Below are 15,941 nucleotides of genomic sequence, written 5' to 3'. Positions count from 1 at the left end.
TTAATGATAGCCATTCTGAAAACAGGGATATATCACACTGTGGTTTTTATTTGCATTTCTCTAATTAGTGATGTTGAGCATCTTTTCACCTGTCTACTGGCCAACTGTATGTCCTCTTTGGTGAAGCATCTATGCAGGTCCTTTGCCCATTTTTTATTTATTTATTTTTTGGTGTTCAGATTTCTAAGTACTTTATAAATTTTCAATATTAACCCCTTATCATATGCATTGGCAGTTATGTTCTTCCATTCTGTGGGTTGTCTTTTTTTATCTTATTGATACATCTTTTCTTGCGCAAAAACTTTTTAGTTTGATGAAATCTCATTTGTTCATTTTTTCCTTTTGTTTCCCTTGCCTGTGGAGATATAACCAATAAAAAATTTCTATGAGCAATGTCCAAGATTTTGCTGCCTGTGTTTTCCTCTAGGATTTTTATAGTTTTAGGTCCAGCATTTAAGTCTTTGATCAATTTTTTTAAGTATATTTTATTATCTTGTTACTGTTGTCCCAATTTTTTTGTCCCTTTGCCCTCCTCTGCCCATTACCCTCCTTCCCTCTAGTAACACCCCCACTTATTTCATGTCAATGGGTAGTCATGCCTGTAAGTTCTTCAGCCTCTCCCTTTCCTATACTACTACTCTTAACATCCCCCTGTCTATTGTGTACCTACCAATTACGCTTCTTGATCCCTACACCATTTCTCCTTTTCAACCCCTCTGGTTGTTTGCTTAGTTTTTGTTTTTTGATTCAGTTGTTGATAGTTGTGAGTTTGTGCACATTTTGGCATTCATAGATTTGATCTTCTTTTTCTTAAGTAAGTCCCTTAAACATTTCATGTAATAATAGCTTGGTGAAGAATTCCTTTAGCTATACCTTTTCTGGCAAGCACTTTATCTGCCCTTCTACTCTAAATGAAAGCTTTGCTGGGTAGAGGTCCTTGGATGTAGGGTCTACATCTTGGAATGTAAGGTCTACATCTTGGATGTAGGTCCTTGCCTTTCATGACTTTTGAATACTTCCTGCCAGCCCCTTCTTGCCTGCAAAGTTTCTTTGGAGAGTCTTATGGGGACTCCTTTGTAGGTAACTCTCTGCTTTTCTCGATGCTTTTAAGATTCTCTCTTTATCTTTAAACTTTGGCATTTTAATTATGTAAAATAATTAGTGTGGTCCTGTTTGGGTCCAACTTGATTGGGACTCTCTGTGCTTTCTGGACTTGTATGTCTATTTCCTCTGCCAAATTAAGGAAGTTTTCTTGCATTATTTTTTCAAATAGATTTCCAATTTCTTTTTCTTTCTCTTCTCTGGCACCGCTCTGATGGATTCCGACCTCGATGACCTGGGTGGTAGTACACCAATGTGGACTATAGCTGTCCACTGGGTGCACGAGCCCTGAAGTATCCCAGGTGGTGCACGCCAAGGTGAGCACCTACCCGTGTTTTGCCCGAGGCCATTCTCCCTAAGCCATAAAACAATCTGAGAAGGCTGAAGCTTTTACTGGGCTTAGAGATTCTCAGATAACGTAAGGCTGTGAGTCTAAACTGGCTGCTACTACTGCCTGGCCTGGAGCTCACTGAGGCCAGCTTGCTTATATGATAGAATTTAGGACGGGGGTGTCAAAATCATTTTCATCACGGGCTACATCTACCTCACAGTTGTCTTCAAAGAGCTGAATGTAACTTTAGGACTGTATTAATGTAACTACTCCTTAACAGTTAAGTGAGAGCTTGGCACTGCCATGGGGTAGAAACAAGGTACTGGGCCAGATAAAACAAGGTGGAGGGCCGGATTTGGCCTGCAGGCCTTGTGTTTGTCACCTGTGATTTAGGAAGTTGTGAAGCATGAATCAAGATCTGCCATTCATATGGAAAAGCAGCTTGGGATGGTCCATAAATTGGGTGGGGTGGGGTCTCTGGAGATCTCCAAGGCAGGTCAAACAGTATTAGTGAGGTGATGGAGTCTGAGATATGGTATCTGCCTTCCTGCTCTGTGGCTCTGCAGGGGGGATGACTCAGAAAAGGGACAATGGCCTCTGCTCACCTTGATGCCAGAAACTGCAGCCTCTCTCAGTATTCCCCTGGTGCCCTTCAAGCTGCTACCCTACAGCTGGAGCTCAGATGGAGTTTGAGTAGGTGAGTCCATGTGTGGGTTAAGAGGAAATGCTTGGGGCTCCAGCAGTTTCTTCCACCAACTCAATCCCTGTTGGATTTTGTGGCCAGAATTTTCAGGGACCTATCCTCCTGCCATTGGAACCCTCGGCGGGAGGGCTTGGTGTGGGTCTGGGTCTGCTTGCTCCTGAAATATCCCTTCCAAATTTTTACCCACCACACATGGGTGTCAGACCAGCCCATTTCCCATCTGCACCTCTCCTACTAGTCTTGATGTAAATGGTATCATCAATTCCATAGTTGTCAGGCTTCCATTCAACTTGATTTCTGATGTTCCTGAATGATGGCTGTTCTATATTTTAGTTGTAATTTTCATGTGGTTGTGAGAAGAGCTAAGCCATGTCTGCCTATGCCACCATCTTAACCAGAAACTCGGAGGTATCAAATCTTTGATTCATTTTGAATTTGTTATTGTGTGTGGTATGAGAAGGTGGTCTGGCTTCATTTTTCTGGACTTACCTGTCCAATTTTTCCCATGCCATTTGTCAAACAAACTATCTTTAGCCCAATGTATGTGCTTACTTATTCTGTCAAATATTGACTGAAAAAAGTGTGGGTTTATTTTGGGGATCTTTATTCTATTCCATTGATTTATATTTCTGTGCAAGTATCAGGCTATTTTGATTACTATGGTCTTATAACATAGTTTTGATATTATGTAGCATGATTCCTCCATCTGTTCTTTTTCAGGATTGAAATTGTTATGAGGTCCTTTTGTAATTCCATATAATCTTGGAAATATTCTGGTTTTGTGAGATACACCATTGGAATCTTGATAGGAATTGCGCTGAATCTATAGATTGTTTGGGGTAGTATGGACATTTTAATGATGTTAATTTCATCCTATCCAGGAACATAGTATGTGCTTCCACTTATTTGTATCTTCTTCAATTTCTCTCTTCAGCGTCTTATAATTTTCCAAGTACAGGTCTTTTACATCCTTGGTTAGGTTTATTCGTAGGTATTTTATTCTTTTTTTGAAGCAATTGTTAATGAAATTGTTTTCTCCCCTTTCTGTTAATTCACTATTGGCATATAAAAATGCAACTGATTTCTGAATATTAATTTTGTATCCTGCTATTTTGCTGAATTTGTTTATCAGTTTTAGTAGTTTCTTGGTAAATCTTTGGGGTTCTCTACGTATAGTATCATGTCATCTGCAAATAAAGACAGTTTTACTTCTTCCTTTCCAATTTGGATGCCTTTTATTGCTTCTTCTTGTCAGATCGCTCTAGCTAGGACTTCCAGTACTATGTTGAATAGTAGAGGTAAAACATTCCTGTCTTATTTCCAACCTTAAGGGGAACACTTGTAGTTTTTGCCCATTGTGTATGATGCTGGCACTAGGTCTGTCATACATGGCCTTATTATTTTTAGGTATGTTCCCTCTATTCCCACTTTGCTGAGTTTTTATCATAGATCATTGCTGGATTTCATCAAAATCTTTTTCTGTATCTATTGATATAATCATGTGATTTTTATCCTTCATTTTGTTTACATGGTGAATCACTTATTGATTTGCAAATGGTGTGCCATCCTTGTATGCCTGGAATAAATCCCACTTGATCATGGGGTATGATCTTCTTGATGCATTGCTGTATTCACTTTTGCTGAGGATTTTAGCATCTATGTTCATCAGTGATATACACCTATAATTTTCTTTCTCTGTAGTATTTTTATCTGGTTTTGGAATTAGGATAATGCTGGCCTCATAAAATGAGTTTGGGAGCCTTCTCTACTGTTAAATTTTATGAAATAGTTTGAAAAGGAAAGGTGTTAATTCTTGTCAGAATGTTTGGTAAAATTCACCTGTGAAGCCATCTGGTCCATGGCTTTTGTTTGTTGGAAATTTTTTTATTATTGCTTCAGTTTTATTACATGTAATCTGTCCATTCAGATTCTCTGATTCTTCTTGATTTATTTTTGGAAGAGTGTGTATTTCTTGGAATTTATCCCTTTCATCCACGTTGTCCAGTTTGTTGGCATGTAATCATTCATAATATTTTCTTATAATTTTTTGTGTTTCTTTGGTGTCTGTTGTTATTTCTCCTCTTTCATTTCTGATTTTATTTAATTGGGTCCTTTCTCTTTTTTTCTTGATGAGTCGGGTTAAAAGTTTCTCAGTCTTGTTTATCTTGCCAAAAAAAAAAAAAAACAGCTTTTGTTTTGATCTTCTGATACAGATATATTTATCTTCTCTTTTTTTGGACTTTCATTTATTTTTGCTCTGATCTTTATTATTTCCTTCCTTCTACACATATTGGGCTTTGTTGTTCCTTTTCAAGTTCCTTTAAGTGTTGAAGTTTGATCATTTAGCTGAGCTTTTTGTTGTTTTTTTGAGATAGGCCTTTAATGCTATGTACTTCTCTCTTAGGATTGCTTTCCCAGTGTCCCACAGATTTTGGATAGTTGTATCCTCATATTCATTTGTTTCAAGATATCTTTTGATTTCTTTCTTGATCTTATTATTGAGAGATAGCATCTTTTAATCTACCTAAAAAGAATAATGCAGCCCTGGATGGTGCAGCTCAGTGGATTGAGCGTGGGCCTGCAAACCAGAGGATTGCGGTTCGATTCCCAGTCAGGGCACATGCCTGGGTTGTAGGCCAGTTCCCAGCAGAGGACACATGAGAGGCAACCACACACTGATGATGCTTCTCTCCCACGCTTTCTCCTTCCCTTTCCCTCTCTCTAAAAATAAATAAATAAATAAAATATCTAAAAATAAATAAATAAAAAGAATAATGCAGCATCTTCTGATCAGACAAGAACATGATGATCTTGAACACCTGGGGGGCAGGGAACTCCAAGAAATAAAGTAGCAAAGCTTTTTGATATATTAAAATCCCTGCTTCTCAGAGCCTGCCTTTGAGCATCCAGAGAGACCCTGTACTAGTTAGACAGGTGGGGCAGAAAACAGGGCAGCCAGGACAATTCTTGAAGAATAACTGTAAAGTGAACAATGGTGGGTAATAATGAAAATATAAGATCTGAATCCTGCATCACATGTGCCACAATTGATCAGCTAATCAGTGTGGTACAATCAAATGAGTTATGAAATCTAGATTCAACTCCCTACCAAAATGTAGGCCTATGAATTTTAATAAATGAACCTGAGCTTCAAATAAAGAGAATACACTGAACATGTAAGTCCTTGTCAAGGCCTAAAATGAGATGTCCCCAGCAAAAGGCCAATATCAAAAGTGGCTGCAGAGATTAGAAACAGCTATAGGGTAATCTATCCATCACACAGGATAGAGCTCTAACAAACAACAAACACACCAAAGACTAGGCAGCTCTCCTATCCCAGAGGCTGAGAAAGGGCAGCCTGTGGGAGTCTGGAATCAAATCTGAGATCCAGGAGGTAGGATCTTTAGATTTTTAGTCTGTACTAAAAAGGTTAACAGAGTTGAAAGGCAATGTGTGTGTGTGTGTGGGGGGGGGGGGATGCAGAAAAATATGACATGTACAAGAGGTTTAAAAAAAGGAATTATAATTTTGTCTCATGATGGCTAGGAGCCTGTGAGATTAAAGATACTAATTGGGAACTAAAAATAATGAAAGGAAAAATCTGCAGCAATCACTAAAAGCACTATTCTTTCTAGAATCTGGTCTTACATTTTTGTGGATTCTGTATCACTGGTAGGATCTCTATCTGTACTTGCCCCTAAAATATCATTCCGAATATGGTCCAAGGTCCTCTTCCTTCACTCATTCCTGTTCACAACCCTGGATCCCTCTCTGTGGGCCCATACCCCACATGCTTCTACTGGGTGCCTCCACCGTGGTTACCACCATGATCCTCCATCCCTCCATACCCATCTTCAAATACCCTCCTTTCTCATTGTTCCCCACCACCACCAAGCTGATATTGTTTAAGCTAAAAAACTCATTAACTGTGGACTGGATAAATAAAAGGTATTAAATGATACAGTAGGGGACAAAGAAGAAACCTGTTTTTAACCAAGTCCAAGAATGACCTTTATGACCTACTTCAAGGGGCCAGTCTTCACTCTAACTAGAAAAACTACAAAGTGAAAATACAAAAGTGGAGAATTCTCCAGACCGAACAAGCATGATGTGTCAACACTAACCTTTGAGTCATAGGCTGACTGTTTAATGACTTCGGGTGCCATCCAGAAAGGGGTGCCCACGAAGGTGTTTCTTTTTATCTGGGTATCTGTCAGCTGTCCCGCCACTCCAAAATCAGCCAGCTTCACCTCTCCATGTTCAGAGAGCAGAACATTGGCAGCTGCAAAATAAAACCATGATGCCTCCTGGGATTGTTTACTGCGCTGTTCTGTCCATTTTCATTTTAGGAATGCGTACGTTCTCTTCCCAATGGGACCATGTTTTCAGTAAGAAAAAGCACCAAGGGATATTTTTGGTTAGATACCCCTCAAAGCCAACTTACCCCCATGCAGCTGAAGGTACTCTACAAAAACCCATAGGACAACCTCCCTTGAGGAGCATAGTTTAATTCTACAGCACATTCCTACCCACCTTAGGTATTTCGAAGGAATAAAAACAATATACTTTCTTACCTTTGATATCTCTATGAATTTTTTTCTCCGAATGCAAATAATCAAGTCCTTTCAGTATTTCTCTTAATATAGTAGCAATCTGAGTTTCATCTAAAGGGCCAGGTTCTAACTAACAAAAAAAAAGTATTAAAGTTACTTCTATAATTATAAGAAGTTTGAAATGATAAAACAAAGTTAATACTCATGTTAAATAGATGAGAATAATTAAAATCTAAAAACTTCTCTACTCCAAAACAGGCATTTTTGTCCAATTAAAATCTACTTAAAGGGCCCTGAAATGAACAACGAAAATGAACCAGAGAAAATGACTTTTCTGAATGAAGTGAAGCTGGCTAAGAATTAAAGTAGGACCAGTTAGAAAGCCCATGGTCAGTCTTGCCATGGTTACAAGTTGAGCTATAACAAATTTTAGTCCAGAAAGCAAAAGCCCAGAAGCTCACAGAACTTGCTGGATAGGGTACAAAGCAGCTTGACCCTGTCCTAGCATATGTAATGGTAATAAAAACAAGTAGTTCAAAAGAGAAGGCCTGAGAGCCCACTGCTTTCTGAGGCTACCCCTGCACCAGAATTTTTTAAGCCTAAATTTTAAAACATGGGGAAAGCAGGAGAAAGAACTCAATTCCTGATGATGGAGAATTTTTTGCTGTATTTTGTATATATAAACAAAAGTTACTATATTATCCCAAATGAGATAATAATTTCTTCTGAAAACCTTCATTCTGAGAAACTCAAAGAAACTGATACTGACTTAATAGCCACAATTGTATAAAGATGTAAGGAAGAAATGTCAAGAAACATTTAAGGAAGAAATGCCCATTTTAAAAGGAAAAAAAAATAGGTTCTAAAGCTCAGTTCAAATTGGAAAGGTTCACCATCACTTGCAGAGCAGGGAATTCAACCACAACTTAATAATTATAGCAAAACAACTGAACACTCCCTAAAGAACTAATAAAAGAACTGGTGGGGGTCAGAATTCTAATATTAATTTTCTTTCTGAACTATGGTCCTCAGTATTGCATTTTCAGGTTTGACAACATAACCCAAATTCACATCATAGTGAAAGCTATCATAACCCAAATTCACACAATCCTGTGACATTCACTAAGTTTTAAAAAGATTGATGTGCTTTAAACCAAAGGGAATAAATACTAAGACACTCCTTGAAAAGTAGAGTTCTGATTGAAACTCCTATTTTCCTGTGTGTATCATGGCCTTCACTGGGACAGTGGTGACAGCACAGTTGTTTGTGGAGTCTAAGGTGGGGGCAGCTGAGACACAATTTCTGCTTCATTACAGCTTTACTTGTGTCTGGAACAGCTTTCTGGTTCATCTAGTGACCCGTGTCTCCTCTGCTTACTCACCCAACCTGTTGTACACAAAAATCCACAAAGTCTGGAGAAAAGATGGCAAGGTTAGTGGGCTTATCTGGTAGCAACTTCGAAGCTCCCTCATCTTTAGGACACAGGTGTAGGAGAATGATGCTACTCGCTATAGTCTTACTGTATATTATATGCTTAGTCACACTGCTTGGACCAACTAGCCTGCCAGAAAGTATCCCAAATTCTAATTAAGATACTATCCAAACATTACCTCAGAAGCAACATGTTGCACACTTTATTCCATAGAACCTAACTTTCCCCAGTTATCTGACCAAGAGTCTTCTTTTCAAGAAACATCCCCTGAAACTACTGTTCCAAAAAGCACAGTCTGTAACCCTCCCTGTCTGTCTTCTCCACGTCTATTTTTGACTGTTCATGCAAAATAGAAATTTTAATACTCAAAATGAGGAAAAGGCACTATTTCTCATAAACTGGGGAAAAGAAGAAAGAAGGGCAGAGATGCTGGCATATTTGCTCTTAGTCACAACACCAGAACACAGAAGGATAATCCAGTTGTTCAAAATCGTATCACAGAATGTAAGTTCCAGTTCCTCCTCCAGCACATTTTGCCCCAAGCCAATTATCAGTTAACATTTGGCTAGACTTCTGCTTAACTTTAACCTTCCTTCTATTATCGTCTCAGAAAGAAAAGGTAGAACAGCCTGTAGCAAGGGGAGATAAGAAGAGTTGAGAAAAGCTAATAGAAAAATCCTCCCCTGGATATTTAAGAACTGGCTCTCTGATTAATGTATGTATTTAAATGTGGCCTAAACACCACCCACCAATGATTTAGTCACCAGGGGTGAAGAGGGTAAAGTAGAGGTCCTTCTCGGTGTCAAAATTTACTATAAGCATTATACAGTTGCTCTCTACATCACAGAGATCCTCACTAGTGAGTGAGACCAGGATGAGATAACTTCTTGGAATAACATATTAGCATACTCCACCATTTCTAAACAATATAAATACAGCAGTCTCTATCATTAAGAGAACTGTGGAATCTTCAAATAATCTCTATAAAAGAAGACTCCCAGGAAAAAAATTTAGGCTGTACCTCATCTCTGGATGACTTCTAATTCCCTCTCATTCTTCCTCTGCAATAGAGACTATTAACCAAGCACATGGCCACCCAACAAGATGCCACATATACCAGCCTCTGCAGCACCAAGTCTGCCCATGTGAGTAGGTTCTCCCGAGTGGAATATGAGCAGAAGTGACACATGCTCCCTTCTTGGTCTTGGCCTTGAAACACTGGCAGCCAGAGAGAACAATGACTGAAGACCATAGAAAGCCACAGGTTACCGATGGTAGACCCACCCACTAGTGCAGGACCCTGAAGATCACATGGACTAGAGACCACTGACCCCCACATGTTTGAGAGAAATAAACTTCTATCATGTGTGAGACACTGGGGCCACTAACAACAGCAGCTCAACCCAAACCTTAATGAATATGCTATCTCATTTTTTAAAAACATCTTGCAGATACAGTTTTAAGTTTATCAAACACCTCTACATAGTTATGAAATTGTTATGTGTGACAACAACACTGGTTTTTTAAATTTTTTATAAACATAAGGCCATCTCAAAATAATACTAACAGTTTTCAACATGCAAAAAATAATTCTTGTATCCCATTATTAAAGTGTGTCCTCTTCTAGAGAGTTGGGTGCAGGCAGCCAACAGAAAAGGGAGAGAAGACGAATAAAGATACAACAAAATTAGAGGGAGGGGAAGTACAGGATGGTATCAGGGAAGGCCACACACAGGCTTTATACCTGGTCACAAGACCCAAAGGCCAGCTCTGTTGGCTGCAGGTGACACCCATCTTCCTAGTGTCTCCATCTCATCATCAATAAAAATGAGATGATTAGGGATCTCCAAAAAGGGATGCCTATTTCTTGTCACCAGGACCATTGATGTGTAAGACAGACAGCAGTCTGCTGGGACTCTCATACCATATGGGATTTTATTTAAAGTGGAGAGTTCTGAACTTCTTATACTATAATGTCTAAAATTTCACGGATTTCAATTAGAAGCTCCCAGAAAGTTACCACTAAAGAAGTTAAATTACTGGAGCTTTAAGAATGAATAAATTACAACATTTAGAGAGAACTGCTGCTCTTATGATTCAAGGTCAGAAAAAAAAAGTCCCTGCAAACAACTTTGTATATGTCACAAATGAAATTCACTTAATATAATAGAAAATCTAATTATACAAAATGAGATAACTGTCTACAGTCCTGTAGCATTTCCCAAAAGAGTAAAAGTGAAATGAAAATTTCCTTGTGTAATGTGAATATTTATTGAAAAGCAGCAAAGTAAGTTATAACATTTATCCAGCTGTTTTGTGTCTTTTCCCATTTTAATGTAATGGTTTACAGCATATCAAATTTTTTTAACTTTCCTTTGAGCATCATTTTGACCAATTGCCTTTATGGTTTATAACATTAGATGATTTTGTTTTAAATTGGGTATATAAGTCTTTTAGGAATTTATAGTTTTATAAGTTTATCTTTCCCAAAAAACTATGAATTGCTAATGTAACTACGAAAAACCAAGCACCTTTTAACCAAAGTGCACTTCTTTCCTTAGTGAGTAAAATCTGTGTAGACCATAACCACTAACATACATGGGCTTCTTTCAGTTCTCAATCTGAGAGCCATGAATAATGCAGACCCCTCATCCTGATAACTTTCTATCAGGCAGGACCCACGTTCTAACACCAAAATGATGAGTTAGGCTTGTCTTGGAAATCACCACTCACCCCACATCCCAGCCTTTACCGTTCAGATAGGCAAAGAGAGCTGATTACATTAATTTCACTGCACTGTAACCACAGTGGGGATGAAATGTCAAATGCTAAACAACTGTGTGAGTTCTTTAAAAATTTTGTCTTGCATATACTGCACCTCAAGGAATATTTAAGCAATGCTTATGATTCATTGCTTATTTCTAAGCATCTCATCAGTGATACGTAAACCATGTTTTACCATAAGACACAAGTCACAGACTGCAACTCTGAGGTCATGCAATACCTAACTTCTACTACTTTGTGTGGAAGACAGTGGGGCACACTAATGGCACAGCAGGTAAGAGACCAGGTAGGAGATGGCCACTGGTGCTGGCCCAGCTCCACCATAAACACACTCATAACCTGATCACCACTACTGTCTGTGGTACCACACTGCAACCATCACACAGTGCCAGTCTCTTACTCCTGAAAATGTTTTAATTTTTAAAGATCCTAATTTTGCCCTGGCTGGTGTAGTTCAGTGGACTGAGTGCGGGCCTGCGAACCACATGATTGCAGTTCAATTCCCAGCCAGGGCACATGCCTGGGTTGCAGGCCAGTTCCCAGCAGGGGACTCATGAGAGGCAACCATACATTGATATTTCTCTCCTTCTCTCCTTCCCTTCCCATCTAAAGATAAATAAAATCTTTTTTAAAAAATCCTAATTTTAACAAATTATAAATTAAAATATTACCCATATATTTTGCAAGCTAAGTTACTATTTGAAACAATGATGGGGTTTCAGTTCTACAAATATTAAAACCAGTTTTGGAAAACTAACAAACTGTTCTTCAGTAAGATAATGACAGACAAAATCCTTGTCAGCTTTTATGAATGAACTCATGGATTTCCCGAGAAACAACAAAACTGGTTTCAAAAATTTCAGTGTATCAGACCTATAATTTTCAGTGTATCAGAAGCAAAAATACATATTATAAGAAACAGTTTGGCCCATTTTTCATGGAATATAAAAGAAAGAAACAGAAATGGGTAAGCACAGAATTACATTCAAAATCAAGATTTACTGAGAAGGGCTTCCAACTTAATACTTACTAGATCTAGTGCAGAGCCTCCACCAAGATATTCCATTATTATCCACAATTTAGTATCCTACAAAAACAAAATAGAGATAAATTACTTTTAAAACAAGCAAACCCCTCCAAAAATTAAATAATCTAAGGAGGTCTTTTTATTATTCTGAAACTAGTAATTTTTATAAATACCCATACATCATCAAGAAAAGTGTGTCCAAGTTGAATCAAGCGCGGGGAAAAAACTACACAATGTCAGAGAAGGGCTTTCACAGTCTGGCCTGGACCCCAGAATCAGCCTCTTCCAGGCAGTGTGTTCCAGACATCATAAACCAGAATCTCTGAAGATGCGAAGGGGGGCAGGGGAGAGGAGGGGCGCATGTTATTCTTAAACAACTTTAGTGACCTAGAAGAGCAATAGCATTTGAGAACCAGTTCCCAAAGCCAGTTAAGGATAGCAGCTGTCACACAAGTCCCACCCTGGGTGTCAGCCAGGAGGTGCCAGAGCACACATGGGATCAGGTCACTTGCCTGCTATTGTCTTGCAGCCCTGAGGTGCAGGGACTGACCCTCAGTCCCTGTGAGCAAAGGAAAAGGCAATACTGCAAAGGTGGGATGGCAGCTAACATGAGCTTCTTATGAAGGCAGCCAATTTCAGACTCCCCGCAAAGGCTACTGTCCTCTCTTCAAGGGAACTTTCTAGGAAAGCAGGCCCCTGCTTCCTGAGCTTTGTACCTGTGTCCCTTAGCTCCCCCTTCATCAGAGGGTGAGATGCCACTTGTGACTGTCTTTTCCTTTTGTCTTTCATGAAGCTGGAGTTTTCTTTTTAGACATAAACCCCAAAACTGATTCTATCCTGAAAACAAACAAGCAAACACATATATCTGCACCATTCCCAGAGAGGGAGTGCCTATGTGGTGATCAGAATATGTGGGCTTGGGGAGATGCTAGATCAGGGTTGAGATTCTGACTGACTCCTCTTTACTATCTGAGGGGCCAGGGAAATTATTTCCTCTCTAAGCTTCTGATTGAGAGCTTAGCTAAGTGCCAGAAAAACAGCTGGTGACATGCATAACCCATAACAGCACCAGTGGCAAATAAGCCATCAGTAATATTGCTGGGAGATAACCTAGCACAACACTGGTGGGTATTCTGGCCTGCTACCTGGGAGCCAGAATCATGGGCATGCTTGTATCAGCATGATTCATTGCTAACTCAGTATTTTATGGTAGCTTTTGTATGCATCAGGAGAAAATAGAAAAACAAAACCTTTCCAAGGCTCTTTAGGATCTTCAGGATGGAACCGTGCCTTGACTCCTCAAAATATCTCCAAGAAGGCCCCTCTGCCATGCACCCATGCAAATCTGTGGTTCTAGTGACACTGATGCTGGCTTCTCATGCCTTTCACCTGAGCAGTTCACTGGTAGGAAAACCCTCATCTGCCCTATATGCTGTGCAGACTTCTGCTTTAGCAGAATTGGTCTTCCATTTTAGGTTTACTTGTCTGTTTTTCCCACCAACAACAAACAAGTGCCAGGGGACAGTGCCTTAGATGCTCAATCTCTTTAGTTATGGTACTGTGTAGTCAAGGAAAGTAAGTTATATTGCCTGGGTATTCACTTCAGGGAAGCACTAAGGCATGTTCCGCATTTGTAAAATAAACTCCTGCTAAAATTTAAAATAAATCCGGACATCTGAAGTCAATTCTATAATGTTATAAATAAAAGTCCAAGTTTGATTGTATATAGAATACTTTCTCAAGCTTTTTAATGCCCTTGACTACTAATGTAATGAAGATAATTTAAGTCTAGACTGGAAAAGGCTTAAATGGTATGTTTGGAATTCACTGTATCCATACAAAGATTTTATTCACTTAAGAACCATCCATCCAGTCAAGAGCACCTGCCTTGAATGGGCTCAATCACCTCCTGGATCTGATTTAAAGAGAACTTTCTATCAGAAGGAGTATTCCCCAGCCTTCTTCTCTTTTCACGCATACGCCCAACGGTAGATTTCTGTAACACTTGCTACTGGAGAACGTTTGTGTTGCTCCTTCTGAACATTTCAAAAGCATCTTGTCTGATAGCTAGAAATAAAGTATTCCAGGGAACACCTAATACCATTTTCAATGAAATGGAAAATTTAAATTGTCTTTCTTTTATTTTTTCTTTTTAATGAAAGGTTTGTTTATTTTTTTATCCTTACCTGAGGACATATTTTCATTGCTTTTAGAGAGAGAGGAAGGGAGAAAAACATCAATGAAAGACAGAAGTATTGACTGCCTGCCTCCCATATGAACCCAGACAAGAGATCATACACTTTTAGACTAGGGACTGAACCTACAACCCAGGTATGTGCCCTGACCCTTCAGTTATAGGAATCAAACCTGCAACCCTTCAGTTATAGGACGATACTCCAACAGAGCCACACTGACCAGGGTCGAATTGTTTTCCTGACTTCCACCAAGATGGAGGCATAGGTGGATGTGCCGTGCCTTCTCACACAACCACGTTTAGAGACAACTAAATATTAGCAACAGAAAACACAGCCAGAACACGGAAAACTGAACTTTTCGGAAGTCAGTTAACAACAAATTCTTCAGCCTGGCCAGTAAGGGGCGAAACCAGTGGCTGGTGAAGCGGGATTGCACAGGAGGTCTTGGTCAGCCGGACTCAGGCGCGGAATCCAGGCTCAGGGTTGGACCTAGTGAGCGACCGAGCGAGCCACCAGGCGAGCAACCGTGGGGGAGACAGCGGGGAAGCGGTGCTGCGTGTTGACTGTGGTCGCGCATTTGTGCGCGGGCGGACAGGCGAGGGAGTGGGCAGTTGGACTGGGGTCCGGCGGGTCCCCGCGGCAAGCGGCAGTGGAGGGCGCCGCCATTTCTCTGCTCTGACCCCACCTCCACATACAGCGTCATAACCCAGCGACTCTTGAGTGGCCCAGCCCAGGTGAACCACCTAAGACGCTAATCCTCACCCAGCTGTGAGAAACAGCAGAGGGGGTCGCCATTTCCCTGCTCTGACCATGCCCCCACATACAGCGTCACAACCCAGCCACCTGGGAGTCAAGGTACCGCTTCTCACACTTAAAGGGCCAGAACAGACCAAAAATGTCGCAAGATCTCAAAGCCCCAGAGCCCATAGATCTAAGCGATGAAGAAATAGCAAAACTCTCAGACGCACAGTGTAAAACACTGGTCATCAGGATCCTCACAGAACTGGTTGATTATACCAACAAATTAGACAAATATATGAAGGTGAAACTAATTGAAATGAATGGAATTGCACAGGACACCAATAGCAATGAAAAGGAAACTGGGACTCAAATCAATGGAGTGGACCAGAAGAAAGAAAATAATGGCCAAACAGAAAAGAGTCAAGAAGCAAGAATTCAAACAAATGAGAAGAGTCTTAGGAACCTCCAGGACATCTTTAAACACTCCAACATCCGAATTATAGGGGTACCAGAAGGGGGAAAGGCACAGCCACCAGTGGAAAACTTATTTCAACAAATAATAAAGGAGAATTTCCCCAATCTGGCAAAGGAAATAGACTTCCAAGACATCCAGGAAGCTCAGAGAGTCCCAAAGAAGTTGGACCCAAGAAGGAACACACCAAGGCACATCATAATTACATTAGCCAAAATTAAAATGAAGGAGAGAATCCTAGAAACAGCAAGAGATAAGGGGACAGTCACCTACAAAGGAGTCCCCATCAGACTGTCAGCTGATTTCTCAAAAGAGACCTTACAGGCAAGAAGGGGCTGGAAAGAGGTATTCCAAGTCATGAAATCCAAAGACCTACAACCAAGATTGCTCCATCCAGCAAAACTTTCATTTAGAATGGAAGGACAGATAAAGTGCTTCTCAGATAAGATCAAATTCAAGGAGTTCATCATCACCAAGCCCTTATTATATGAAATGTTAAAGGGACTTATCTAAGAAAAACAAGTTAAAGAAACATGAACAGTGAAAGGACAACAAACTCACAGTTATTAACAACCACACCTAAAACAAAAGCAAACTAAAA

General features: G+C 39.9%; 1 protein-coding gene across 6 annotated transcripts in view; it reads right to left on the bottom strand.

The window, feature by feature from the left end:
• STK24 (serine/threonine kinase 24) overlaps positions 1-15,941 on the bottom strand; it is a 136,698-nt gene that overhangs the window by 22,482 nt on the left and 98,275 nt on the right. For all 6 annotated transcript variants that reach the window (XM_037138146.2, XM_037138145.2, XM_037138147.2 and 3 more), the window contains 3 exons: positions 11,936-11,992; positions 6,710-6,818; positions 6,260-6,417 (listed from right to left, as the gene is read on the bottom strand). In XM_037138146.2, coding sequence (XP_036994041.1) covers positions 6,260-6,417; positions 6,710-6,818; positions 11,936-11,992 — 324 coding nt within the window. The remainder of the gene's footprint in view (positions 1-6,259; positions 6,418-6,709; positions 6,819-11,935; positions 11,993-15,941) is intronic.

Source organism: Artibeus jamaicensis, unplaced genomic scaffold (genome assembly GCF_021234435.1).
Source record: "Artibeus jamaicensis isolate MK-2021 breed Jamaican fruit bat unplaced genomic scaffold, CSHL_Jam_final contig_410, whole genome shotgun sequence".
In the NCBI taxonomy this organism is placed as follows: domain Eukaryota; kingdom Metazoa; phylum Chordata; class Mammalia; order Chiroptera; family Phyllostomidae; genus Artibeus; species Artibeus jamaicensis.
The sequence above is the reverse complement of the archived record's forward strand: the minus strand, read 5'-3'. Positions and strand labels throughout refer to the sequence as shown.